The sequence below is a fragment of the Gymnogyps californianus genome, chromosome 18 (assembly GCF_018139145.2).
Source record: "Gymnogyps californianus isolate 813 chromosome 18, ASM1813914v2, whole genome shotgun sequence".
In the NCBI taxonomy this organism is placed as follows: Eukaryota; Metazoa; Chordata; class Aves; order Accipitriformes; family Cathartidae; genus Gymnogyps; species Gymnogyps californianus.
This window is the reverse complement of record NC_059488.1, coordinates 6,639,171-6,664,931: the sequence shown is the minus strand read 5'-3', so window position 1 is coordinate 6,664,931 and position 25,761 is coordinate 6,639,171. Positions and strand designations below refer to the sequence as shown.

General features: G+C 48.1%; 4 protein-coding genes across 4 annotated transcripts; 2 read left to right on the top strand and 2 right to left on the bottom strand.

The window, feature by feature from the left end:
* The first annotated feature begins 602 nt into the window (after positions 1-602).
* C18H9orf78 (chromosome 18 C9orf78 homolog) lies at positions 603-6,476 on the top strand. The gene is made up of 9 exons (XM_050908095.1): positions 603-792; positions 2,347-2,406; positions 3,059-3,110; positions 3,325-3,395; positions 3,568-3,645; positions 4,086-4,283; positions 4,760-4,896; positions 5,655-5,753; positions 6,312-6,476. The coding sequence occupies exons 1-9, from the start codon at positions 710-712 to the stop codon at positions 6,401-6,403; spliced, it is 870 nt and encodes a 289-aa protein (XP_050764052.1). The 5' UTR covers positions 603-709; the 3' UTR covers positions 6,404-6,476.
* A 1,325-nt stretch (positions 6,477-7,801) lies between these two features.
* Positions 7,802-13,105, top strand: LOC127023784 (torsin-1A-like). Its single transcript, XM_050908084.1, has 5 exons — positions 7,802-8,021; positions 8,321-8,586; positions 10,364-10,539; positions 10,631-10,758; positions 11,723-13,105. The coding sequence occupies exons 1-5, from the start codon at positions 7,802-7,804 to the stop codon at positions 11,971-11,973; spliced, it is 1,041 nt and encodes a 346-aa protein (XP_050764041.1). The 3' UTR covers positions 11,974-13,105.
* Positions 13,106-14,344: 1,239 nt separating this feature from the next.
* TOR1B (torsin family 1 member B) lies at positions 14,345-20,893 on the bottom strand. The gene is made up of 5 exons (XM_050907996.1): positions 20,713-20,893; positions 20,169-20,434; positions 18,717-18,892; positions 17,553-17,680; positions 14,345-17,136 (listed from the first exon to the last, which is right to left on the bottom strand). Exons 1-5 carry the CDS (start codon positions 20,891-20,893, stop codon positions 16,859-16,861), a joined length of 1,029 nt encoding a protein of 342 aa, XP_050763953.1. The 3' UTR covers positions 14,345-16,858.
* Positions 20,894-21,737: 844 nt separating this feature from the next.
* LOC127023701 (torsin-1A-like) lies at positions 21,738-25,516 on the bottom strand. The gene is made up of 5 exons (XM_050907970.1): positions 25,330-25,516; positions 23,881-24,149; positions 23,623-23,798; positions 22,528-22,655; positions 21,738-22,396 (listed from the first exon to the last, which is right to left on the bottom strand). Exons 1-5 carry the CDS (start codon positions 25,514-25,516, stop codon positions 22,152-22,154), a joined length of 1,005 nt encoding a protein of 334 aa, XP_050763927.1. The 3' UTR covers positions 21,738-22,151.
* Between the last annotated feature and the right edge of the window lie 245 nt (positions 25,517-25,761).

Sequence of the window (25,761 nt, the reverse complement as noted above, 5' to 3'; positions counted from 1 at the left end):
CCCCGGGGAGGCCGTTCCCCAGGGCTCCCCACGCAGAGGGCCCGCCCGGAGCCCGCGTTACCCGAGCGGTCGGAGCTCGGCCCCCGGCCCAGCCCGTGGCGGGGCGTCCGCTGCGGCTGGTGCTTCTGGAGGGGGGAACCCCGGCTCTCCTCAACCGGGAGACCCCAGCGGCACGGCACGGCACGGCACGGCGGGGACACGGCGCCTCGCGCTCCGGCCACGCCGGGGTCTGGCACCAGCTGGACGTGGAGCCGTGGAGGAGCCACGTCCCGCTGGAAGGGACGGGGTTTAAAACACGGGCGTGCGACCAGCGCTTCCGAAGGCACCTTTTCTCTTCGGCATCCCTGACAGACAGCCGCGCACGGCGGAGGTCGCTCTGGCGCGACTGCGATAAACAAAGCGACCCTCGTGACTTACACGGGATCTCATCGGAAAAGATAGTTCGTGGTCCGGGAGGGCACGGAGGGGGTCTCAGCCCAACCGGCGGAGCGAAGGCCGCGCTGCTGGAGCGGCGGGCGGAGACGCCGTTCGCCAGGACAAGCGGGAGCGGAGCCGGCGGCTCCTGCCCACCCGCGGTGCTGGCGGACGGGCGGCGCCGCCCGGCTTCGTCGCGGGGCTGTGGCGTCATCGCCGCGCGACGCGCCCGGCGCGGAGCTGGTGAGGGGGGGCTGCAGTGTCGCGGTCGTGCCGCAGCGCAGCAGCCGGCGCCATGCCGGCCAAGAAGTCCTTCCGCCGGCGGAGGGAGGACTCCGAGGAGGAGGAGGAGGACGAGCAGGTCGCTGAGGAGGTCAGGTGGGTCGGGAGCCGGCGGAGAGCCCGGCTGGGCTCACCGGTTCCGGGGCGTACGGGCGCGCCCGGCCCTGCGGCGGTGGGGGACGGGGACGGGACCCCGGGTCTGCGTTAGTCCAGCAGTGCTGCGTCCGGTCGTGTCACGCCCTCGTGTCGTGCCGTAGTGTCATGTCGTCACGTACCGCTTGTTGTGTCACAGCGTTGCGTCACGTCACATCACATCGTCGAGTGCGCACCGTTAGGTCACAGCATCGCACCGTCACGTTGCTGCGTCACTTTGTCTGCCATTGTGACGTCCCACCGTCATACCCTGCACCTCCGCGTCGCGCCGTGGTGTCCGGCCGCAGCCGCACGCAGGACCGTGGCACAGCCGCCCGTGGCATAGCCCTTTCCCGCGGCCATGGGGGGATCGCCACCCGGGTACGGGGTCGGGCGGGGGGCGGTTGGGAAGTTGGCTGTCCCCGCGGGGGTAGCCGGGGTGTCTGACCCTGCCGGCAGCTCCGGCCGCGCTGGGAGATGGGGGGGTCTGTTCCGCAGAGACCCCTCGCCTGCCTCCTCCCTTCCTCCGGGATGTGCCGGCCAGGAGAGGAGAGCGTTTGTCGCCGGCCAGATGGGACGGGGCAGCCCGAGGAGCCGAGCCTTGAAAGACCGGGAGCCAGCAAGAGCAGCGCTCGGCCACAGCGGGCCGACACGGACCCTCTCTTTCCGCTGGGCCCCTGCCCTCTTGCTGGCGTTGCACGCCATTTCTAACGTTTATTGCTCTTCCACTTCTGCCTTTCGGAAATTGGCACTCGCAGATGGTCCCTTTTGTTTTCGGATCCTTGCATTCCAAGCAAGATCGTCCTTGTTACTGTTTTATCTCTGGAAGTTATTTTACGATGCGTAGTTCATGGCAGATATGAAAGACGTGCATGGTTAGGAATAGCCTGCATATCTGAAGAAATTAAGAGTGCGTGTCAGTCAATACAGAGAGACTTGACATTTACATTTACCATAAACTTTCTTCGGAGTCACTCACGCACTGACGTATCTTGACAGCTGCTGCTAATTTTGCTGTAAATGGAGTGCTTCGTTAGTTCCCCCTTCTCCTGCACAGTGACTGTATTATTTTATTAGCTAGTGTCAATTGTTGAAGGAGTAAAGGTGCCCGCGTTATTTCATCTTACTTAGTGACCCTCTCTTACTGTGAGGAGAATATCGTCTGGAGATCTTAACGGACTAAAACCAGTGATCCTTGGCTCGTTCTTCCCATATTGGTTCTTATTAAAGCCTTTCAACATTTGGGTGCTTCTTTCCTCAGCTGAGGGAAGACATCTTGAAGGGACATATCCAGCAGATGCCATGCGGTTTTTTCTGATTGCTTAAAGTAATGGAGCTGCTTAAATAAAGTAAAATAGAAAATATTTACCTAATCTGTAATCAGAAGAGTGGACACTGATATGCAGAAGTTTAGGGCAAAGTCTGTCTAGAAGATTCCATGTTAACTGCAGAAAATGTAAATAAGTTAATTAATTAAAACCAAAGCATCAAGTACTAAGTCAGATGTTTTTTCTTCAGATTAAAAGTTGAGGAAGCGAAAGAAGTTCAGAGCCTGAGAAAGCGACCCAATGGGGTGAGGTAAGGGATGGAGCACCAAGGATGTGAAGTTGTGTTTTGTCCGATGGTGTAACGTAACAGTAAATTTCTCTCTTGGCATGTGCCTCCTTTCAGTAGAAACCGTTACGTGTCGGATAATGCCAAAAACATGTTCTTGATAAAGGAGTTTCTACATTAAAGCCTGGGGATGGAAAAGAGGGGGAGTTTGGTACAGGCACGCAGTGAGCAAAGTCTGTTCTGTATCCCAGCCATGAAGAAAAAGATTAAGATTGGGATTTACCATGAAATGTATTTTCAACAAATTACTTTTGTAGTGCACACATGGTTTAAATTGGACACTTTCACACCTCCTCCATCCTAATTTCCCTCTTCCCTCTGATCTAGTGCCGTTGATTAGCTGATGGGCTAGTTGAAATGTGCACCAGAAATGAACTTTGTTCCTTATTTTGGTGACTCGCTGTAAGGCACAAAAATCTGCCTTAACTTCTCATCTCCTCAAAACAGTAACGGTTCCTCTATCCATGTGGAGGGATTAGGAAGATTGACAGTTTAGTGTTAATACAGTGTGTGAGACCATCTGCTAGATTTAGAGAAGGATAAAGAAACGCAGTATTGTTGGTAATACGTTTTCCTTCCACTGAATTTTATTTACTTTCTTTTTCTGCTTGACTAGCGCTGTAGCTCTGCTTGTGGGAGAGAAGTTGCAAGAAGAAGCAACACTTGTGGTAAGTGCTAGATGCTTTCATCACCTCGGCGCTAAGATGTAATGATGTGAAAACATCAGTGTGGTCCAGCCGATCACGGAGCAAATGTGGCCTGGGGTAGGATTGATGTCACAGCTCAATACTTAGATGTTCTCTGTGGTTTTATCCAGATTTCGAAGACTAGCATTAAACTAGAGGGAAGCTTCAGGGTTTCTCATTATTTCTTATTTTACAGGATGACCCATTTAAGATAAAATCTGGGGGAATGGTGGACATGAAGAAGCTGAAAGAAAGAGGCAAGGACAGGTGGGTGCATATGAGGTCTGAAGAGTTTAACATCATGCAGTTTGGCCAGTTACTGTTACCCTAACTTGTCCAATTAGTTTTAAAAAAAAAAAAAAGACAACCACACCCAAAAAAACCCAAAACAAAACAAAAAAAACCCCAAAAAACTGTAAACATTGTGGTTTCCATTTAGGATTAATGAAGAGGAGGATCTAAACTTGGGAACTTCCTTCTCAGCTGAAACCAACAGGCGGGATGAAGATGCTGACATGTAAGTTGGGCTGCGCTGTGTCTGTGATGTTGAATTCGGGCTTCGGTCTCCCCTCACAATTTATTTTTTTTCTGTCTTGGATTCTGAGTAGTCCCAGAACATCTTTCAGTTCTCACTGAAACTTTCACTTGCCCTTTCACCTCCTGGCTGCCAGACTTGAGAAGGCTTTTTCATGGACAAAGCTGGGAGGTGCCAACCAGCTAGCTTGGCATTAAATACCAGTGGGAGCCTTCCCTGCTGGTTGTGAAAGAGCTTGGAGGATCTGATCATTTCTTGGACAATTGCTTCTTGCAATTGACGTTAGCTGAGTTGTTTTGGAGAGATTATTCTTTCCTTTCTCCTAGCTATCGGGACAGTGATGCAGTTGTGCCCAGCAGGGCTGCAACAGAGTACAGAAAACAGAACTAAATCCTGTGTGTCCCTCGTGTGCTGCTGTTTAGGATGAAGTACATTGAGACTGAGCTGAAGAAGAGAAAGGGGATTGTGGAGAACGAGGAGCAGAAGGTGAAGCTTAAGAATGCCGAGGACTCTCTGTACGAGCTGCCAGAGAACATCCGTGTCTCCTCTGCCAAAAAGACTGAGGAGATGCTGTCCAACCAGATGCTGAGCGGCATTCCTGAAGTGGACCTGGGAATTGAGTACGTGGTTCATACATCTGTTGGTTATGGCCTGAATTGCCAGGATGAGCAACTGTTGATTGGCAGAGCAGCGGTATGGCTGGATTACACAGCCCCAGTTTGGCTCTGTGATGGGATTGAGCCTTGTTCTGGATTAGCGCGGTATCTAATGCAGTATGTTCTACACAGGGATAGGGCTTTAGTGCAGCTCCATCGTATGACTTCTGGGAAAAGGCTCTTAATTTTTGTGGCTTGAATCTAGCAGCTTTCTGGAGGATCAGTTTATGCCCTGCACTGAAAGGGGATGCACTAAAGATGCGAGCTTCCCTTTTGCCTTTGAAACAAAGCATCTGTTTCTATAGCACTGCCTCCTCTCAAAAAATACATCAGATACCATAGCAGTGCTATTACTATCCCCCAAATCCATCCACTTAGCACTTCTATGCCTACTACCCTTTTTAAATATGAATGAGTATTTTTTTTCCTTTTTCTTCTAGCGCGAAAATAAAAAACATAATCTCAACTGAAGAGGCCAAGGCCAAGCTGCTGGCAGAGCAGCAGAACAAAAAGAAAGACAGCGAAACTTCCTTTGTTCCCACCAACATGGCTGTTAACTATGTCCAGCACAACAGATGTAAGTCTCACGTAGCTCTCCTGACCCAGGTGTGACCCTCTTCTCTGCTGAAGAAAAGCAGTCAGTTGGGACGGCGTCTGATGCAGGAGAAATTAGTTCATGTATGAGCACAAGCAGCTGTCTGATTCCTTTCTCTGGGATGCTCATATAGACCCCACCTGGCTTGGTCTTTTTCTTCCATCCGTCAGCAAGGAGAGGGACATATTACTCATGGCTTGACTTTCTGCTCTTGAACTCCCAGCTGACACTGCCTCATAAATTTCAAGATGTTTTCTTTAAGTTGTGTCTTGAGCATGTGCTGGAAATGCCTGCCTCGTCTGCAATTCTAAATGATGGTTTGTAATGGAGAGAATCCATTTTGTAGGCTGCCAAAGCAGACAGGTGGTCAAGCAAACGTAGACCTTACTAGACAGGAGATGGGAATTAATTTCCGGGAGAGCCTCTCATACCGCAGCCATCTGGAGGAAAGGCAGCCTTCTGCTGTGTCTAACCTTACAGGGGTGATTTGGAGTCAGATTTGTGTGTTCTGAAGGAAATGAAGAGTCTTTGGGCCACTTCTGATGAAATAGTGCTACCGAAATTTGCTGTCTTCCATCTTGTGTGTATTGATTATCCATAGAAACCAATTACAGGAATGCTTGTTCTGAGGTTCTGTTGTTTCTGCTAAAGATCAGTTGTAACAAATGCCATAGAAACGTGTCCGTCTGAATAACACTGTTCCAGATAATATTCCTTATCTGATGTGTTCCTTCTTTCAGTTTATCATGAGGAGCTAAATGCACCAGTGCGAAGGAACAAAGAAGAGCCAAAGCCCCGTCCACTGAGAGTGGGGGATACAGAGAGGCCAGAACCTGAGCGTAAGTTCCTAATCTGAAATGTCATCAGGAGAGACACTGAAACTCTTCAGGGGTCTTGCACAGAGGAATGATCTAGCTCTTCTTAGCTCCTCTTCTCTGGGTGCCCTGAGATAGCGGGGAAACAAAGCAATCTGAGTCCATGAGAGGCTATTGCACTTGATGTACCCCTGCTAGGTCACACGTGAAGCCCTCTGGATGGAGGATGTCTTCAGAGATGCCCAAGGATGGAGTAGCAAAGGTCACAACTGAAACATGTTGCCAAAGCTGGCTGACAGGGTTTGATGAAAGCTGAAACAGCAAGGGGTGCCAGGTTGAGGAGCATTGACAGCTAAAGCAATAACCTTTCACATAGCAAGGGGCTGTATAAGGGAAGTGGTGGAGTTACAGAAATGTCTACCATGAAAGGACAGGGAAATAATATTTCCTTCTCTTTCTTTTAAGGGTCTCCTCCAAATCGCAAACGTCCAGCCAATGAAAAAGCAACAGATGATTATCACTATGAAAAATTCAAGAAGATGAAAGGACAGGAAATAATATTTCCTTCTCTTTCTTTTGAAGGGTCTCCTCCAAATCGCAAACGTCCACTCAATGAAAAAGCAACAGATGATTATCACTATGAGAAATTCAAGAAGATGAATAGGCGATACTGATGAACGGAGACCGAAGTCTTTGCAGTTGTTCTTATTTTCCACTAATAAAGGATTTTGTGTCAATGACCCGAAATGGAGTTGGGGAGAGTCACTACCTTCACATGCTGGTGTTACCTACAAAGCTTTTCTTGTGATCTTGTAGTGAATCGGTTTGCAGGTGATTGTGAACTCTTTGGTCGGTAAAATCTTGTCTATAACTTGCTTTCAGTTATAAAACTTCTTTTATAAGAACATGAGCTTTCACGGTTGGCATTTTTTAGTGAGAAAACAAACTTGCTTTTACAGATTCTTTCACCCTCTTAAAAAATACAAAAAAAAAAAAGAGATCCTTTAAAAGTAGCAGTGCTGTTTGCCTTGTAAATATAAAAGGAAGGTTTAAAGCCGGTTTGCTTGAATGTCACTTTGTAAGAGACTTCTCGTTTGTTCCCAAGGGCCTTTGCTGTGCAGAGTGCGTAAGGCTGAGATGCTGCAGCAGTGTGTTCAGTGCCGCTGCTCTTCAGCCTGGCTTGTAAGTGCTCTGGGAGAAACCGCAGTGTTGGCTGTGCCTGGTGCTGCCTCGCTGGGTCTGTCATCAGCGCAGGAAACGACAGCAGATACCCAGCGCCAGGGATTTTGTATCATGTGGCTTGTTGTGTTGGTTTGTATCTTTTTTTTTCCCCCCGTAGACTTATTTCTGTAGCAGTTCACTGCTTTTTACTTTAGCTGCGAAGAAGAAGAAGAAAATTGGATCAGGTTGTAACTGTTGAATTGGAGGAAAATCTCATTTTCCGCTCAGCACAGGATCAATGTGGCAGCTGGTGAAGAAGCCAGAGGCCCTGCAGCCGGTGTCAGCCACGTCTTCCCAGGAGGTATGATGTGCGGCAAGATTGGGAACTTGAAAATAGTAAACGTGTTTTTAAGTGATCGTAAATGACATTTTTCCTACTGGGATAGATGCCGATGGTTTCCGGGTGCTGGTGGTAATGATGGCCAGGGTGTCCTGTGCCTGTGCGGGTGTCTATGTCCTATCACTCAGGAGTGGAGACTCCAGGGAGGGGTGGGATAGCCCCAGATTTTACTTTTTTTCAGAAAAGCGGAAAAATCTCTGAGCCAGGTAAATGTGCGAGTTTGTGTCTGAGCCTGTACCCCCGTGCAGGTCTGCGGTGGCATCCCCCCTGAATACCTGCAAACACGGCACTGCTAATCTACCGTTCGAGCGTGAGCGCAGTAGTTAATCAAGTGTACCACGCGAGGCCGCCATTTAGCTAATTGCAGCCGCGGGCGACCCCACGGGTTCCGGTCCAACATGGCGGCCGCCCTCAGAGCCAGCCCCGCCTCTGCCCGCACCCAAGATGGCGGCGGCGGAAGTGGCGTTGCGGAGCGGAAGCGGCGGGGGCCGGCGGCGGGGCCGGGCGGGCCATGAAGCTGCGGCGGGGCGCGCTGCGGGCGGCCCTGGGGCTGGCGCTGCTGCCGCTCCTGCCGCTCCTCAGGCCGGCGAGCGCCGTGGAGCCCATCAGCCTGGGGCTGGCGATCGCGGGCGCCGCCGCCTCGGCCCTTACCGGCTTCATCTCCTACCCGCGGCTCTACTGCTACTTCAGGGAGTGCTGCCTCCAGCGGCACGACCAGCGCGCCGCCGCCGGTGCGGGGTCGGGGTGGGCTGAGGGGGTGCTGGGGGCCGGGGCGGGCTGAGAGGACATTGCGGCGGTGGCAGGAGGGCGTTGGGGGGTGTACAGAGGCCCCGGGAGCCGGGCAGGGCCCGTGGGGCCTGCGTGGGCCGCGGGGCGCAGCTCCAGCTCGGCCGGCCCTTTGTCCCCTGGCCTGGGGCCGGCAGCCTTCATTCCCGGGTCGGGGCTGGACCCTCCTCTTCGGAGGCAGAAGCCGGTGGGACCCCGTGCCCCTGTCCCTCCTCGCTGTTGATGGTGTGGTCTCTCCGTCCAGCTCTGCAGGAGAATTTGGACAGGAAGCTGTTCGGGCAGCACCTGGTGAACAAGGCGGTTGTAAAGGCCGTGAAAGGCTTCTTGAACAACAGCAACGCCAAAAAGCCTCTTGCCCTTTCCTTGCACGGGTGGACTGGAACAGGCAAAAACTTTGTCAGTAAGATAGTTGCCGAAAGCATTTATAAAAGAGGTCTGCAGAGTAAATATGTCCATCAGTTCGTGGCAACTTTACACTTTCCTCACGCTCACAGCATCAATCTCTACAAGGTAAGAGCGTGCTGTGGAACCGGCGGCCGTGGGGCGCAGCTCTGCTGCAGTGACTGCTGTATTGAATTATAAATGTTATGGCATGATCAGTACTAGAAACGTAGATGTTATTTTATGCAGTAAAATGTAGCTGGTGCCAGTTTTGGAATCTTCTGTACAGAACTGGGTAAATCCTAACGTCCATCAAGACTGGTTTTCCCGTGAATGTAAAGTTTTTTGCATGTGTTTTGAGACTCTCTTTGGGGAAGAATGGTGTGGCTCATTTTTGTTCTACACTTTGCTTAGCGATGTGACTGACTTAAGGATAAGCATGATTCAGCAGGTTTCCATGGTTAGGTGATATGCTGGTGGGCACTGCAAAAAACTAACAGTTCATGACTCTGGGGAACGACCCAGTGACCTCCAAGTGTGTCAGGTACCATGGCAAGCTGAAGCTTGCTCTCTGAAGTGTGGGTGTACTTTTCAGTTTTAGTGCAGACTGAGCAGGTTATTTAGTTTTTATATGCATTTATTTCCCAGCTGTAAAGCAAAATCACAAAATATTCTGTTGTTAGAAAGGTACAGATAAATGTATTTGGAATTGTTCTGCCAGTTTGCTGAGTGTCAGCGCAGTTCTGTAGGCAGGTGGATATCATGTGGAGCCATAGCTCAGATGCATGTTCTGTGGGTTTTTTTGTTCCAACTAATTTTGTTAACAGCACAGTTTGAATGAGTTCCACTGTCTTTTGTAGTACTCAATGTTTATATTCAGTTTGTATATGTTAAAAATGGGAATGGGATGGTCTACAAACCTGATTTCTAAATGGAGGAAATATCTGTTTCCTCTTTTACAGCTTACTTTTCCCCTTCTTGCAACTGAGCTGTTTTAAAATAAAATGGATCCTTTTCTGCTTTTGTTTCGAGGTAAATACACTTGGGAAATGTGCTGCCCAAGGCAGTAGGAGGAACTACTGCTTCTTATCCACAATACACTCAATGCCACCTTCTGCACTCAATGCTGCCTCTGCAGTTCAGGGGCTGAGTAAACAGTGAATATGAAAAAAATGATGAATCACTGAAAATAGTCAGAACACTTACTTCTCACTCATCTGCCAGCAGATCAGCCCTTTTTTTCCCAATTACTTCATTATTGATCCTAAATGTAACACTGAAGTGAGAGAAAAATGCAACACTTAAGTGACAGAATCTTTAAATACAATAAAGCATTAGCCCTTCGGAACGATATTGTGTTTTAAGAAGGGCTTGTAATTGTCTTCATTTAACTTCTGAATGATTAAAATACAGGGCTGAGAATTGAATTCTGTTTCTACTTCTGCCAGTGACTGCAGGTGCAATTTCTCACTGGTGCTGTTCAGGTGGCAAATTTAATATTGTTCGTAGCTTTGACACCTAAGGATGTTTAGACCAAAGTGCTGCCAAAAGTAATCATCTTACTTGTCAGGTCTTTGCTTTGTGTTGCTTGTTCCTCAGTGGTACCCATCCTTTGTCCTACTGTGCACTTTCATTTTTGCTATGTTTACAGGAGTATCTTTCTCACAAGGAGATTTCCTGCTTGTCCCATCCTGTCTCTTGGTGTCTTAAAATTTTTCAGAACCAGCATGACATTTTGTTAAAGTTTTATTTACAGCTTTTAACCATGTTTTAGTCAAGAAGCCAACGCTATTAAAATGACACAATTGAAATGACTCTTTCAGGACAAAGGTCAATAAGCAGAAGTGCTATTTTCTGTCTTTTCAACACAAACTCTTTCAGCATCTTTTATTTTTATGCCACTCAGGACCAGTTGCAGTCGTGGATTCGGGGAAATGTGAGCATCTGTCCTAGATCACTCTTCATATTTGATGAAATGGATAAAATGCATGCAGGACTCATTGACTCCATCAAGCCATTCCTGGACTACTATGAGCTTCTGGATGGGGTGTCTTACCGACAAGCCATCTTCATATTCCTCAGGTAAGAAGTGGCTTCTCAGGTTTGCTGTTCTGTACGCTCGATGCCTTTTAAAACTACCTCCAGTTACAGTCTTTGTTTTCTCTTTACTTAGCAATGCAGGAGCTGAAAAGATAACAGAGGTGGCACTAGATTTTTGGCGAGACGGAAGGACAAGGGAAGATATACAGCTTACAGATATCCAAAATGCACTGTCTGTGTCCGTCTTCAATAACAAAAATAGTGAGTAAAACTCTGATTGCTTTTGAGGTGGTAAAAGTTCCACAAAAGGGATGGGCTGCATTTTTACAGCTATGGTTTCTACTTGATGTGGCCTCCAGTTTTCAGCTAGCAAGGAGGCACGATGCAGTTTTGGGGCCTACAGTCAGCTCTTGAGATGAAATGAAGGTTAAGGAGCTCTGTGTTCACCTTGGCTACCAGCATGTTTACTGTCCGTTGGATTGCATATGTTGGGGAAGTCTACGCTGTGCATTTATTGACATACTAATGGGCTAAAGGGAAAGCAAACAGAAATCCTGACAGTAAGGCTAGATATTGCAGTAGCTGAAAAATTTTTAACCAATAAAATGTTTTATTATGGGGAAGCCACTTCCTTGGCCCCAAACCCACTTAGCCTGTCTTGCTCAGTCTGTTAAAAGCTTTCAGGCAGCTATTTAGGAGCAACAAGCTGACGTGCCAGCCCTGCTGTGGGCAGTCCAGTGCTTCCTAGGTTTCCTCGCACAGGACTTCTGATGAAAAGGGGGTTTAACATAATTATGCTCTAAAATTAGCACTGGAAGCAAACTTACTGTACTCTTTTAAAAAGGTTAGATGCAAGCTCCAAAAAAAGGAGCAAGAAAGCTGGTCTGGGAGAGCTGATAAGAGATAGAAAATCTGTTCTTCTCTAGGTGAGAGAGGGGAAAGTATGAGACTAGCACCTCAGGAGCAAGGCTTAAATGCATTCAGTCAGAATTCATTCATTCAGCTCCAGTGGACCACATTTATGTGTTGGTCCAAAGCTTTATGCACAAAGTACCATGAGAAGGGGCTTGTATTTGGATTTACTTGTGCATTATAGGGCCCTAAAAACAGGTGAATTCTTACTGGTATGTAGCAGAGGGCTATGATATGCCTCTTGCTCCCATTCAACCCATGGTAGTGTTTAACTAGAGGAGTAGTAACAAACCCCTTCTCTTTCTCTTTGTAGGTGGATTTTGGCACAGCACCTTGATTGATAGAAATCTCATTGACTACTTTGTTCCCTTCCTGCCTCTGGAATACAAACATGTGAAAATGTGTGTCAGGGTTGAGATTGAATCACGTGGCTATGCTGTGGATGAAGACATTTTAACCAGAATAGCCGACGAGATGACCTACTTCCCCAGAGAGGAGAGAATTTATTCAGATAAAGGATGTAAAACTGTGGATGCAAAGCTGGACTATTACTATGACTTCTAACGCTTTATTGCTACAACCTGCAAAGAAGCAAATTTAACTTAATCACAAAGTGGAGAACCCACGACATTTCATTTTTAAGCACTTTTTAAAGAAAGGAACAGTATTTTTTAACTGGTGTGTAAATAAGCGGCAGTGCCTCTGCATTTTTATTCCATCACTAGTCACGGCTCCCAAGTACTTCAGCCTTGTGTTGTGAAGGTAAGAACGAACTGCGTTGTGAATGTGGGGGTCTGTGTCTGACAGTGCCGAAGACTCCTCTGGGATCATGTGTCGATGGTCAGAACCGTTTGGCAGACTATTGGCACGTATAGAAGGACTGAGACTATGACCTAATTTTAATTGGATTTTGGTTTGATGTGGGTGATCTCTAGACAATATTGAGAATTTTAATCAAAGTTCCTATGTCTGCGAAAGCCTTCACTGGGCTTGTGTGGGAATATTCCTGTAACTGCATTAAAAGTAGGTTATGTGTCTTTTCTCCTTGAACAGCTTGGCTCCGGTAAAGATAAGGGGGGATTCTGTAATTAAAAAAATCCAGAGTCTTCTATCCAACATCATGCAGTACCATTGTCTTTCTCAAAACAGTGGTATAATTTGGTCTCCTGCATGTCAAACCAAGAATATGAAACTCTTTGGTGTGAACAGTGTTCAGAGGGCGGACTTAATATTACAAGGCAGTGAGTTAAAGTCCTTGACTGCCACATCAGTGTATTTGGTTCCTATTTTTGGTTATTTTTTTATGTATAAAGTTTCCCACAGCATGCTCTTCCAGGAGTGATCTCAGGAGGAAGAAAAGTGTGCTTTCTGACTGGTTGAGTCAGCTTCATGGAAAGGGTGTAACTTAATGGGAAACATGTACAGGTTAAATTTTACACCAAGGAAATGGAAAAGAAGTTTCTCCTCTTCGCCTACATGTAGAATTCAGGGGTCAGCTTGCAGGGTTTTCCCTTTTTCTTACAATACTGTATGCCTTTGAGGCAGGGATGAAGACAGATCCAAAGGCATTTGAAAAAAAATGTGAAATGTGTCAACTGACCGTGAAGTGTGAGACTTGTTTCTGAATGTCAGCACTGCAGGGGCTTTTTTTCACTCCAGTTTCTGTTCAAAATAAACTTTTCTCATCAGAAATGTATTTCTTAGCTACCTTCTGGCGTTCTTTGGATTGAGTGATGTTAATTTTGCACAAACTTACTACTTGTTGAGGAAGAGCATACTACATTTCTGGCTGAAGTGTTCAGCTGTCCTTGAATACAGGTATCTCCCTTCTGGAGTTCAAAGGGAATAGATATGAGGAGGAGATGTGACTCTTTGCTACCTGGTGAAAGGGAAACAAATGAAGTTTGGAGCGGAAACTACACTTCTAGACCATCGGTACTAATTACACTCGCACAGTTTTTGTAGAGGCAGACTTTCTACATGTGTATGTGTTCAACAGTATCGTTAAGGATGAACTTGTCTTCTAGTTAAAACCCTACTTCTCGTCTCCTCCTCCCGCTGTGGTACCACTGACTGAACACACTGCAGGCTCCGATTGAAGCCACCCATGTTTTCAGTGGCATCATCTTGAAGTTTTCTCTGCAAGGGGAAAAAAAGGGCCAGTGAGACTCCAACTGCCCAGTTCTGCTCTGAAGTTGTGTAATATGCAAATTATCAGTCCTAGTATTTGTCAGCAAATAAGTGCTTTGAACTCGGGTATTTATCTGTTTCTTTGACCTCCTGATTATAGCAAATGACTGGCTAATGGAAAAGAGCAGATGTGAAAATGATAAACTTTTACTATTGTCTGGTACCTCCTCATCAAAAGAACGGTTCAACCAAACAGTATTGTGGCTCTTCCAGCATTAAATACTCTTAGTTCTGCTTTGTGTGCTATTGCAGCATCAATACTAGCATTTGACATACGTTGGTGTCGTGGTTTAACCCCAGCCAGCAACTAAGCACCACGCAGCCGCTTCCCCCTTCCCCTTCCCAGTGGGGTGAGGAGGAGGAAAGAGGGGAAAAAAAAAGTAAAACTCGTGGGTTGAGATAAGAACAGTTTAATAACTAAAGTAAAATATAATACTAACAATAGTAATAATGAAATACAATAATAATAATAATAGTAATGAAAAGGAATATAACAAAAAGGAGGGGGAGGAAGGGAAAAAACAAACAAACAACAACAAAAAAAACCCACCAGTGATGCACAATGCACAATGCAATTGCTCACCACCCGCTGACCGATGCCCAGTTAATTCCTGAGCCACGATCCGCCCTCCCAGTTAACATACTGGGCATGATGTCATATGGTATGGAATAGCTCTTCAGCCAGTTTGGGTCAGCTGTCCTGATGGTGTCCCCTCCCAGCTTCTTGTGCCCCTCCAGCCTTCTTGCTGGCTGGGCACGAGAAGCTGAGAAATCCTTGACTTAGTATAAACACTACTTAGCAGCAACTGAAAACATCAGTGTGTTATCAACATTCTTTTCCTACTAAATCCAAAACACAGCACTATACCAGCTACTAGGAAGAAAATTAACTCTGTCCTAGCCGAAACCAGGACAGTTGGTAGCATGTATTTCATTATATCATAGCCCTAGATGGCTTAGGGTAGATGGAAGCTTCCTCTAGAGGGTGTAGAAATTATGTTCAAAGGGTGGAGACTGCCTCTGCTTAATCTCTCTTCTGTTCTTGAAAACAGACGACCTGGCTAGGAGCATCTCCATCTGGGTAAAAAATATTTGTGCCTCAAATCATTCCCAGATTTGATCCTTCCAATCCTGTTGTTATTCCTCCCTTTTAGACTGTATGGTTTCAAAGCTGAGGTCCTCGCTCTGTCTGTCTTGCTGTGACTGGATAACTTTGGCCATTATTCTTTTTAATAGGCCACTTGAAACTGGATCAGACAACTTAAAGGAAAATGTCAAGTGGGGGGAAAGGTCTGATCCCTAGAGAAACAGTCCATTGGCCAGGTGAGAGTAGCTGAGCAGTCGCCGAGACTGAATTTTGTTCTTACCAAAGTCCAGTACAAGCAACTGCTGCTTTAATTCAACCTTCTTCTGCAGGGAATGTTCCAAGATCTCATGCTGTGCTCATAAAATTAGAGGCTATGGTTAAAATACAGTGATGTAGTAAGTAAGTGCTGCTCTCTTGACAGAAAGAGGCAGCCTGACCCTAGAGATTTGGCTGCCTGACACCCTGGGCCAAACAGCCAAGCTGTCGCGTGTGCAGTGGCGCAGGCATAGTGCAAAGTCCTGATGAACCAGACAGCTTACGCTTCCCGTACGTGCTCCGCAACGAGCCTCCTTGTGCATCGTTACAGCACAACACATGGTTCACAACAGCATGAACAACTGACTGTTCACTGAGGTGCGAGTTGTTGCCAACAGCTGTACCTCACTTGAATTAGGCCGTTATTTACACACTGGCTTTTTTTCAGTGCTAGAGAGGCTGCAGATGCTGTGGCCCACAGAGATATGATAAAAGCCTATAGTCCTATCATGCCTTTGCCAGCCAGAGGAGAGGTGAAGAGCCGCCTTGAATGACAACTTTCCAGACACAGCGCAGAGAGCAGGAATGGTTGAACAAGCTACCTGAGGCATATTTGTCTTGCAGTGCCTGGCAGTATGGTAGGAGATACCTGTTAATAACTATGAAGCAGAGCAGGCAGAGACTTTAAGGCTTTTTCATAGATGGTTGTTTCTACTGAGCTGTATTTAACCGCTGAATTCCTTACTATGCTGTTGGATGACTCAACATGTTTTAATATCAACAGGCTGTTTAATCTGCTTATCTATTGTTATAAACAAATTTAAGAATAAAGGAAGCTTAACAGAAAGCTGCAGTGCAGCTGGTTGAAAACTGCATAAACTAGTACTTTCCTACAGCTGAAAACGATTAAACCAGGAGAGAAAAGTGACTTAAGATTTATTCCAACTGTAGTACAGTAGTAATATTTAGTGTTTTGAAATTGCACTGGATGCACCATATTCACCTATGAATAAGTCAGTTAATAGGCAAAACATTATACATGAAAAGCAACAGTGCAATGTCCCAAGGTTAATGGCTAGCTAGCATTTGGCTCTGGAGATTGCATCAGTGTGAACAGTTTGTCAAATGTTGGCAAACTCCACATGGGGTTGTAAAAGGCAATTGACACTTTTAATTTAGAGCTTAACGTGAATGCTAAGGTCTCTGTTGTAATTTGAACTAACATAATAGTGTTGAGACCTATAAGTTTTGCATCGCATTTTAAAGCACGTTTAAGTACAAGTGAGGGAGTAGATGCTGCAGCACAAAAATAGCTCAATCCCTCGTACCAGTTGAAAAAACACACTACAGTCAACCAAGTCACAGGCACTTCTGTCTTGCACTACAATATTTGATCCGCAAGTGATGGATGATGAAAGAGTTAAAGCTTGCAACAGAGTTTTAAACCCCAGCCTTACCAGTGGGTGAAGGTTAAATCAATCTTTCCCAGCTTCCTAACTCGTCACTCGCCCTTCCACACAGACATTCTTTAATGTTAAAAGCTACTATAAAACACACTTATCTAGTCAGCTATGGGATTGTTGATGGCTCCCATTTCCCATACTTCCTTCTCTGTGGCTTTCTAGGAAGAGCTCTGTATTGCTGTTGCTTACACTTCAGTATAAAAATACACTATTAAAAATAACTTCTGCCATGAAAGTGTCTTCTAAGCAAGGTGAGAGTACCATTACCCAGTCCTAGACTATTGGGTGCAGCTGGGAGGGACTACCAAAGATCTTGCAGACTTCAGGCCCAGGAGCCTGCATGCAGATTAACCTGACAAGCTGCAACAGTCAATCCCTGCAACAGTAAAAACCTTAAGTGCAAATACACAGACTTCCAAAAGCTCTGAAAGTGCTTTGGAGACCTGAAGGGTAATCAACCCTTGGCTTTCGTATATCTCTTCACAGTGTCTTCGTGAATATCCAGCTTGGCCTGTACAGTCTTGCAGCCTTTATCAGAGTAGATTTTCTGCTCTTTTGGGAAGAACGTCATCTCATCAGCCACTGCTTGAACAACCTTCTCGTCGACAGCGTAGCCACGGGCTATCATTTCAGCCCTGACGCACATCTTCACATGCTTGTGCTCCAGGGGCAGGAAGGGGACAAAGTAGTCAATGAGGTTCCTGTCAATGAGGCTGCTGTGCCACAGTCCACCTGGAGGAGTTGGGGAGAAAAAATATAATCATAGGAAGGAGTTTCTCTAAACTTGAGCCTGCGTAAGGTAGGATCCGCAGGCCAGACTGAATTCACAAAGCAGTTTGTCTCAACTGTCTTGTCTGCCCAAGGAAGAAAAGTGTGCCAGTCAGCTGGATGGATCAGACTGATGGTACCTCGCAGTTGTCACTGCTACCCTGCAGTGTGCATGCAGAGCAACTTCTGTGCTGAAAATTCTCTTGTGAGGGCATGACGCTGGTGTGAAGGGACAGAAGGGCAGGGGGCCAGGGCACCGTAGGAAGGTGGGGTCACGGGAAGCAGGGCAGGGTCAAGGTAGGCTGCAGTACAGTTTGCAGAGATGAACCCTGTGTTACAAAATAAAATGAATTTCCCATTTTCTGGGGAAAGTGACTTACTGTTCTTGTTATTGAAGACTCCTACAGATAGCATGGGCTCCAGGTCTTTCAGCTGAATCTCTTCCCTGCCCTTTCCGCTTGTCCAGAAGTCAAGAGCTGCTTTGTTAATTAAGTCACCACCTGCATTGCTATTCATAAAAGAAAAATGTACAGCAGTGAAGACAGACACAACTGAACCAGAATTTCTTTTTTAGCCAGTTACATGTATTGCTAATCTTCCTGATGTCAAACAAATCACCAAAACAGAAACCTGTAAGCCAAAATTTAGGGAAAGTCTCCAGTTCTTTAAATAGCCATCAGCGTGTAGTGGGTTGACCCTGGCCAGCAGCCAAGCACGTACACAGCCGCTTGCTTACTCCCTCCCACCTCAGCAGGATGGAAGGAAAAAATAGGAAGAACAAAAGTGAGAAGACTTCTGGATCAAGATAAAGACAGTTTAATAGGTTATGAAAAGAGGAGGAAAAAACCCCAAGGAAGGCTAAGGAAATCACTTACCACCCCCACAGTCAGACCAACGCCCAGGCAGTCTCCGAAGAACCATCACCTTGGAAGCTGAACCCCCCCTTCTTTCTCTACCCCAGTTTTTATTGCTGAGCATGACATTATGTGGTATTGAATATTCCCCTGACCAGTTCGGGTCAGCTGTCCCAGCTCTGTCCCCTCCCATCCTCTTGCCCACCCCATCGTACACAGTGGGGGCAGCGTGGGAAAAAGAGAAAGCCTTGAGACTTTGCAAGCATCATCCCGAAACAGCCAAAACATCGATGTGTTATCAATCAACACTGTTTTAGCCACAAATCCAAAACACAGCCCCAAACCGGCTGCTGTGAAGACAGTGAACTCCATGCCAGCCAGACCCAGTACGCGGTGCACCCATCCCAGAGAACTTCCCCAAAATGTGAACTCTCATACGATCTGTGCTCTGGGCCCGGCTCATGAGCTCAGCACGCTGCAGCGGTCTGCTGCACGGCATCAGACCTGCTCCACTACAGCCACAGGCCATGCAAGAGCTCATAGCATTCCCCTCTGTCTTTACAGAGAGGGTCTTCACTCCAGAGCGGTTCTTTTGCTGTTCTTTGAATGAGATCCCATAGGAACATCATTATCATCATAAACACAGATTTATCTCAATATCTCAAAATGACTGAAATAGGTGCTACAGACCTGAGGAAGATGAAGATGGCTTTCCTGTAGGACACCCCATCAACCTGCTCGTAATAGTCTAAGAATGGCTTGATGGCATCAATGAGACCTGGATGCATTTTGTCCATCTCATCAAAAATGAAGACGGAGTGGGGACAGGCACTGACGTTGCCCCGAATCCAGTTCTGCAGTTGCTCCTGGAACAAGAAGTTGAAAACCACTGAAAAACTAGGTCTCTTCCAGATGTACTGCAAGATGCTTTTATGTGACAGACTCTAGGGTCACCCTTTCAAATGTCAGCATCCCACACTCACTGGTTATACTTCTTCCTGAAGAGAGGACCATAAACTCTGTGACTGATCCCTTTGACATGTGACACTGAATTTAAATGTGAATTCTTTTCCTGCTCACAGAGGAAAGGCTTTCTAATTCTTTGTGCTTAGTGTATGGATAAGACACAAAAGCCAGGCTGAGATGGGAAGTCTTGGAGAAGGAAAAGCTTCTTTTTGTTTAAAAAAATCAGTGTTTCGTCTTTCATACAGAAACCACATCTATCAGTACCTCAGTTTTGGGCACCTTCAGACATTAAAACATGAAGATCAGAATTCTCCAATGTCAAGGAATGAAGTCACTTGAAAAATCTCTCATGCAGGCTACACTTTCTCATTGCACAGTGCACGGTGGGCTGACCCAGCCAGCAGCCGAGCACCCCCCCAGCAGGATGGGGGACAGAGGACAAAGAATAAAAGTGACAAAATAAATGGGTCAAGATAAGGACAGTTTGATAGGTGATGGAATCACTCACCTCCCCAACACATGCAGACCAATGCCCAGCCAGTGTTAGAGCAACGACCACCTTGGAAGCCAATGCCTCCCACTTTTTCCTTCTTCTACCCCAGTTTTTATTGCTGAGCATGACAGCATATGGTACGGAATATCCCTTTGGGCGACTGGGGTCAGCTGTCCTGGTTGTGTCCCCTCCCAGTCTCTTTCCCACCCCAGCCTGCTCGCTATGAGTGAGGGAAAAAGCAAGCTTTGAGGCTGTGCAAGCACTATTCTCTGACAGCCACAACACTTCTGTGTTATCCACATTGTTTTAGCGACAGATGCAAAACACAGCACTGCAGGGGCTGCTATGGAAAAAGTTACCTCCATCCCAGCCAACCAGTACTCGCAGTTTTAATGACGGGATTCTTTCCTAACAGCAGGCACCGCAGAAATCAGCAGATGGCATCAGTGAGAGGGCAGCACTAGGAAATTACTCTCGCTTTGGATTTCTTGCCATTTTGGTGCCTTTCACTTTCTGTATGCATTTCCCCCTTCATCTCTCCTAAGCACCAACTTTGGAAATACCCAGCTGTACACCTCCAGTTGTCAGGTACCTGGAGGACATGTGCAGCACAAACAGCCAAACCCCCCTGCTAAGGGGTTTAGGGACTCAGGGTAACTGGATTACCTCGTGTCCCTCCTCACCTTGTAGACCTTGAGTTGTTCGTGGTGGGGGAAGTGCAGGGTGGCCAGGAAGAGATGGACGAACTTGCTGCGCAGGCCGGCGCGGTGGACGTGCTCTGCCAGGATCTGGCTGAGGAAGTTCTTGCCGGTGCCGGCCCAGCCGTGGAGCGAGAGCGTCAGCGGCTTCTTGGGGCTGGGGTTGTTGCTGAAGCCCATCACCGCCTTCAGCACCACGTCCTTGGCCAGGTGCTGCCCAAAGAGCTTGCTGTCCAGCTGCACCTTCAGTGCTGCGGGGAGAGGGAGAGCTCAGCGTGGCATGGCCACCAACGGGTGCCGGTTACCGGCCACGCACCGGGCGAGCTCGGCATGGCCACCAATGGGTATCGGTCACCAGCCAAGTACTTGGCGAGCTCGGCATGGCCGCTGCCGGGCACAGGGTTCAGCATGGCGCGGCCACTGCCAGACACACCGGGGGCTGCCCCGAGCAGTGACCGGTTACCGGCCGAGCTCCGGGGCAGGGCTGGGGAGTCCAGCGCGGCCCGGCGCCCCCCGGCCCCCGCCGTACCGGTGGCGTTGAGGCGTTGCCCGGCGCTGGGGCAGCACTCCACGTAGCTGCAGTAGAAGCTGGGGTGGGACAGGTAGCCGGTGAGGGCCGAGGCGACCCCGATGGCCAGGCCCACGCTGAGCGGCTCCAGCGCCGCCAGCCCCGGCAGCAGCAGCCACAGCAGCCCGACCGCCCGCGGCATGGCGGCTCCGCACCCGGACCCGCTTCCGCCCGCCGCCGGCTGCGGGCGGGCAAACGCCCGCCCCGCCCGTAGCCGCCGCCGCCGCCATCTTTGTGAAGGGCACGGACGCCATTCGCTGCCCTGCTGATGACGTCGGCGGGCCGGTGGAGGGGATGACGCCGGGGCGCTGCGTGACGGCATTAGGAGCTTCGAGCAGCGAGGTGGAGAGGCGTAGGGGAGGTTCAGGGCGTCGTCACCGCGTCCTCACCGCCTCCATCGCCTCGAGGCGAGCTGAGCGCCCTCGCTCCCCTCAGAGTGAGCCAGGCCCCGTCCCTGCTGTCACCCCTCAGGGTGACCCAGGCCCCATCTTCTGCCCCTGTCCCTCCCGTCCACCCCACCGGGTTCTCCTGCAAGACTCTGGTGCGAATGCCGCTCCCTGTCCCATGCCACAAGCATGAGCCTGCTCTCCCTCTTTCCCCGCTGGTGTCTGGGGTTGACACGCCAACACCACGGTCAGGAGCACACCACCGGGCATGGGTGGTTGCGTCGGACCAAGCAAACCACGGGGGAGCTGCCCGCAGCCTGCAGGAGAAAGGGTGTGGGGACATGGTGTGGAGATTACGAGGGCTTTTCTGCATCCTTTTCATTTAACGATCTGCGGCACGGCGTTCCCCAACGCAGACAGCTCAGCCAGGATGGGGTAACCACATCGGCGTGAGGCGGCGGCGGCGCCGCGCAGAGGGGCTGCTGAACCAGGACACTGCCGCTGACCGGGGCCTGCTGGACAACTGGGAAGACTTATCCTTTGTGCTTGGGTTTCCACACCTGTAAAGCAGGAACAGTGGTGCTGATCTCCAGTGTGATTTCTGCGAGATATGCACGTGACAGCCAGTATAAAACCGACTATTACTGAGAATGTTATTTATTAACAGATTTTATCAATTAGGGCAATGCTGGGGCTTAAGGTGCCAACACTCTTGCCACAAAAGTGGAGATTTTCCTCTTCAAAATACTTTTGTTTGAGAGTGTTTCTGTGGCAAGGAGAGCACACCTCATCACCCACGTATGTCCCTCTTCTGCTTACTCTATACCACATTTGTTGTCGTGTCCTGTGTGTTTATTCAAGGGCCATACAGAAGGCGCCTCTGGTATAGGACAGCCTGAATCCCTTCGAGGAAGAGTGTGTAGACTGAGCTCCAGGGAGGGGAAAGGGTGTTACTGGTTCTTCCATCTGCTGTGGTCTTGTAACCAGAAGATGAGGCATTCAGCCTGGTAATGCCTAGATGCTCAGAGTCACTCTGGAGGCTACAGTCTTGCAGCCTTTGCTGGAGTAGAGTCTTTCTTCACTGGGATAGTCGATCATTGCCAAGGCAATCTCTGCTATGAGGTCTTCATCCTCGGGATGCCCTTGCACGCGCAGCTCCTCCCGGACACACTCTTTCACATGTTTATATTCGAGAGGAAGGAAAGGGATGAAATAGTCAATCAGGTTCTTCTTGATCAGTTGACTGTGAAAGAAACCGCCTGGAAGAGAGAATAGGGAGCTTTACCATCGGAGTGCTGTGGAGGCCAGTGTGTTGCTGTACGCTTCATGGATCATTTTGCAGCAGACATCAGCAGTCCTGGGACTGAGCCCTGAGCCCAGAGATACTCACTGTTTCTGTTCCTGAAAATTTCCTCTGAGAGCTGAGACTGGAGCTCCTTCACAGGAATGTCTTCTCTTCTCTTCAGCCTTCTCCAATAATCAAGGGCAATCTCTGTTATCTTATCTCCACCTGCATTGCTGTTAGGAAAGAGATTCACTGGCTTATTAGAGCTGTATCTTTGCCATCTTTATTGCTCAGATCTCAGCAGTGGTTTAAGTCACTTTGTGTGATTCTGCACTGGAGTGGAGGTGACATGTCCCTACACGTGGGTGTTGCCCAGAGATGGGAAGTGAGAAGGACCACACTATCTCCCAAGTGACAGCAGCGTCTGATGGTATGAGCACTCCTCTGGCACAGTGGCTTGAACAAGTGCGTTTGTCATTGCCGCAGAGCAGGGGTGTTGGTCATACAGCCAAGCATTATGGAGAAGCTCTCTAACAAGCTGTACTCACTGTGGTAATTGCTGCCTCAAGCTGAAATAAGTAGTTGGCCATGTGTTTGAATGTAAAGGCAAGCTGAGAGGTACACCAGCCCAAAGCTTGGCGTTTGGGTTTGCTTCAGTCATGTGATTTGAACAGAGCTGGGGTCACCCTCAGCAAAGGGATTTCCCAGGAATAATACCTGGAGGAATTGTGCTCCCTTGATCTGTGTATGCAAGTGGTCTTCACTAGGTGAGTTTTCCCCTCTCTGCATCTGAAGAGCTCCCTAGGGGAGTCCCATCCATCCTACAAAGACCTTTCTGCCTAACAGTGGTGTTATAGAGCTGGAGAAAACATATTTACTGACCACTGTGGAGGTGGCATCTCCAGTGCTTTTGGAAGCCACCATAGATACTGGTCCATTTCCCATTCACTTGAGGAATGGGAGCCCTTCCAGCCCTGGGACAGCTCACTTCTCTTCAGAGTGTTGAATAGCTCAGATCTTCTGGCTGACATGATAGCTGGGCATGTTCATTGACAACATGCTGTATAGCCAGACAGCAAGGGACCTTGAGCTGCTCAGCCACGCTGCAGTCAGCTACAAACCTATCAGCAGCTGCTAATCCCTTTGTCCCTGCTGATTCTGTGGGACTGTAATTCCCTTTTGGCCTTTGGCTTTCCTTACTTCAGAAAGATGAAGATCGCCTTGCCATAATAAACACCTTCAATCTCTTCATGGTAGCCAAGGAATGGCACGATAGAGTCTATCAGGCCATGTGGCATCTGATCCATTTCAGAGAAGATAAAAAGGGACCTTGGACAGGCACTGACATTGCCCCGAATCCAGTTCTGCAGCTGCTCCTGTGAGAAGAGGCAAAATTATCTGGGATTTGCACTCAAAATTGCAGATAAATTGGAGAAAGTGAGATAAAGGTGGAAGTACCTCATAGAGACGGACATGTGAAAGGTGTGGGAAATGCAGTACTGTGCTGAAGTGGTGCACAAACCTCCTTCTTGGTATATTAAGCTGATAGAGGTTCTCTGCAATGATACTGCTGACAAATGATTTGCCTGTTCCAGTCCAGCCGTGGAAGGACATCACCAGGGGCTTCCTGGGCCGTCTGGAGTACATATTTGCACTCAGAGCTCTCAGAACTGTCTGGATAGCAAGATGCTGGCCAAAGACTTTTCGCTCCAAATCCATTTTTATAACTGAAGGAATAAGGGGAGAGAAGAGTCAGAAAATGCCATATTATTTCTCCCTTTTTTTTTTTGGTTGCAGCTGAATGACCCTCAGGGAGAACAAGTGTTTGCTGCCCTCCAGCCATGACAAGATTGTAAATCAGCAGAGAATCCAGCTGAGGAGCAGACTCATGAATCAGACTCTTGATGGCATTTATGGGAACCAAGCAGTTTGTATGAGATAAGCAGGAGCTCTAGCAGTATTGTGGCTACTGCCTCCTCTAAAGTCCTGGGATGGGATCTAATGTATTTGCAGAGACTTGTTCACTGCATGTGCTAAATTCTTGTTAATTGCTTTTGTGGCATCTAGCATACCTCGCATTTCTAGAAAAATGTGCTTCTGTTGCTATATCAAGTTCTCTTAAAAAAGTACCACAACTGGTGTTTCAGTGGCTGAAGTACTAGCAAACAGCCTGTTCGTAAGCAACCAGATCCAGAGCTGGTAGGAAGTGACATATTGAAGTACCTGGAGGCACACAGGTCTCCAACAGTTGAGGATTTGTTTTGAAATCTGTGGCCCAGCACTGAAATGAAGCAATATTTGTAATCCCGTGACAAAGGGAAGGGGGATTTCCAGGTGGCAGGATCAGGAGTTTATGGTTAAAAGGTTGCGTAAGCTCTTTTTCAGACCATGCACTAGTTCCCCGCAGGCAGGATGAAACAACTCTTTCTTCCCCAAACGCTGAGGGCTGCCAGCCTGCTTGTCTCAGGGAAGTGAAGCAGCATGTTTTGAATCTAGACCTACCACTAATTGCTACTCATTTGACATGTATTACAGGCAACCACCAGCTGGGGTGTGGGATACCACTGGGGTGTCCGTCTCAAGAAGATGTGGGATTATTTCGTTGGCTCTTAGCCTTGAATTCACCTCCAGAATTTTGCCTGCTTCTGCCAATATAAACCAAGACACCAGCAAGGAAAATGCTGCAATACTGCCATGAGAAGCAGGGTACATGACCACTTACGGGATAAGCGATATTAGGTTACTACAGCCTTTGCCTTCTAGAGCCACTGTGGGCGGTAACTCTTATCTTTCCACAACCACCCCAAAGGACGCGGGCATTAAAAAGGAAGCCCTCACCACCCTGGGAAGGACCATCAGCTGGTCCCACCGACAACTTGGCTCAAGATGCCCTTGCCACTGCCTTACCTGAGAAGTTCAGTGTGTCCTTCATATTGCAGCACTCCAGGAGACTGCACTTGAGCCAGGAGTGAGGGGAGAGGAGCTGCCAAGCGACAGCAGCACTCCCCATGAACACTGAAGTGCTGAGAGGGTCCAAAGCTGGCGTCAAAGTGGGCACAAGAATAAAGAATACGGCAGCATTCAGAAGCTTCATGGCAGGAACTGAAGGCCAGCCTGAGTCAGCAGGAAAGGAAAGCGAAACGGAAATTGCAGAATAACTTCCTGGAGCGTGGGGCCTGAGGCTGTTCAAGAGGATGGAAGCCAAGTCTCCTGTAAGCTGGAGGTGTTAATGAGTTAACAGACTTATCACACTACTTGAGAACTGAAAGTGTTGTGAACAGGGTATTGCTGCATGCGTAGAGTGAGAGTTTCATTAGAACAATCCCAGCTCTGAGGGGA

Coding starts and splice junctions, on each gene's coding strand:
- C18H9orf78 (XM_050908095.1), top strand. CDS start 710: ATGCCGGCCAAGAAGTCCTTCCGCCGGCGGAGGGAGGACTCCGAGGAG. Junction 2,407..3,058: donor AAGCGACCCAATGGGGTGAG/GTAAGGGATGGA, acceptor CTGCTTGACTAG/CGCTGTAGCTCTGCTTGTGG. Junction 5,754..6,311: donor AGAGAGGCCAGAACCTGAGC/GTAAGTTCCTAA, acceptor TTTCTTTTGAAG/GGTCTCCTCCAAATCGCAAA.
- LOC127023784 (XM_050908084.1), top strand. CDS start 7,802: ATGAAGCTGCGGCGGGGCGCGCTGCGGGCGGCCCTGGGGCTGGCGCTG. Junction 10,540..10,630: donor GCCATCTTCATATTCCTCAG/GTAAGAAGTGGC, acceptor CTCTTTACTTAG/CAATGCAGGAGCTGAAAAGA. Junction 10,759..11,722: donor CGTCTTCAATAACAAAAATA/GTGAGTAAAACT, acceptor TTCTCTTTGTAG/GTGGATTTTGGCACAGCACC.
- TOR1B (XM_050907996.1), bottom strand. CDS start 20,893: ATGCCGCGGGCGGTCGGGCTGCTGTGGCTGCTGCTGCCGGGGCTGGCG. Junction 20,435..20,712: donor GCAACGCCTCAACGCCACCG/GTACGGCGGGGG, acceptor CTCTCCCCGCAG/CACTGAAGGTGCAGCTGGAC. Junction 17,137..17,552: donor AGTCTTCAATAACAAGAACA/GTAAGTCACTTT, acceptor CAACTCCTCCAG/GTGGACTGTGGCACAGCAGC.
- LOC127023701 (XM_050907970.1), bottom strand. CDS start 25,516: ATGAAGCTTCTGAATGCTGCCGTATTCTTTATTCTTGTGCCCACTTTG. Junction 24,150..25,329: donor GGACACACTGAACTTCTCAG/GTAAGGCAGTGG, acceptor TTATTCCTTCAG/TTATAAAAATGGATTTGGAG. Junction 22,397..22,527: donor AATTTTCAGGAACAGAAACA/GTGAGTATCTCT, acceptor TCTCTCTTCCAG/GCGGTTTCTTTCACAGTCAA.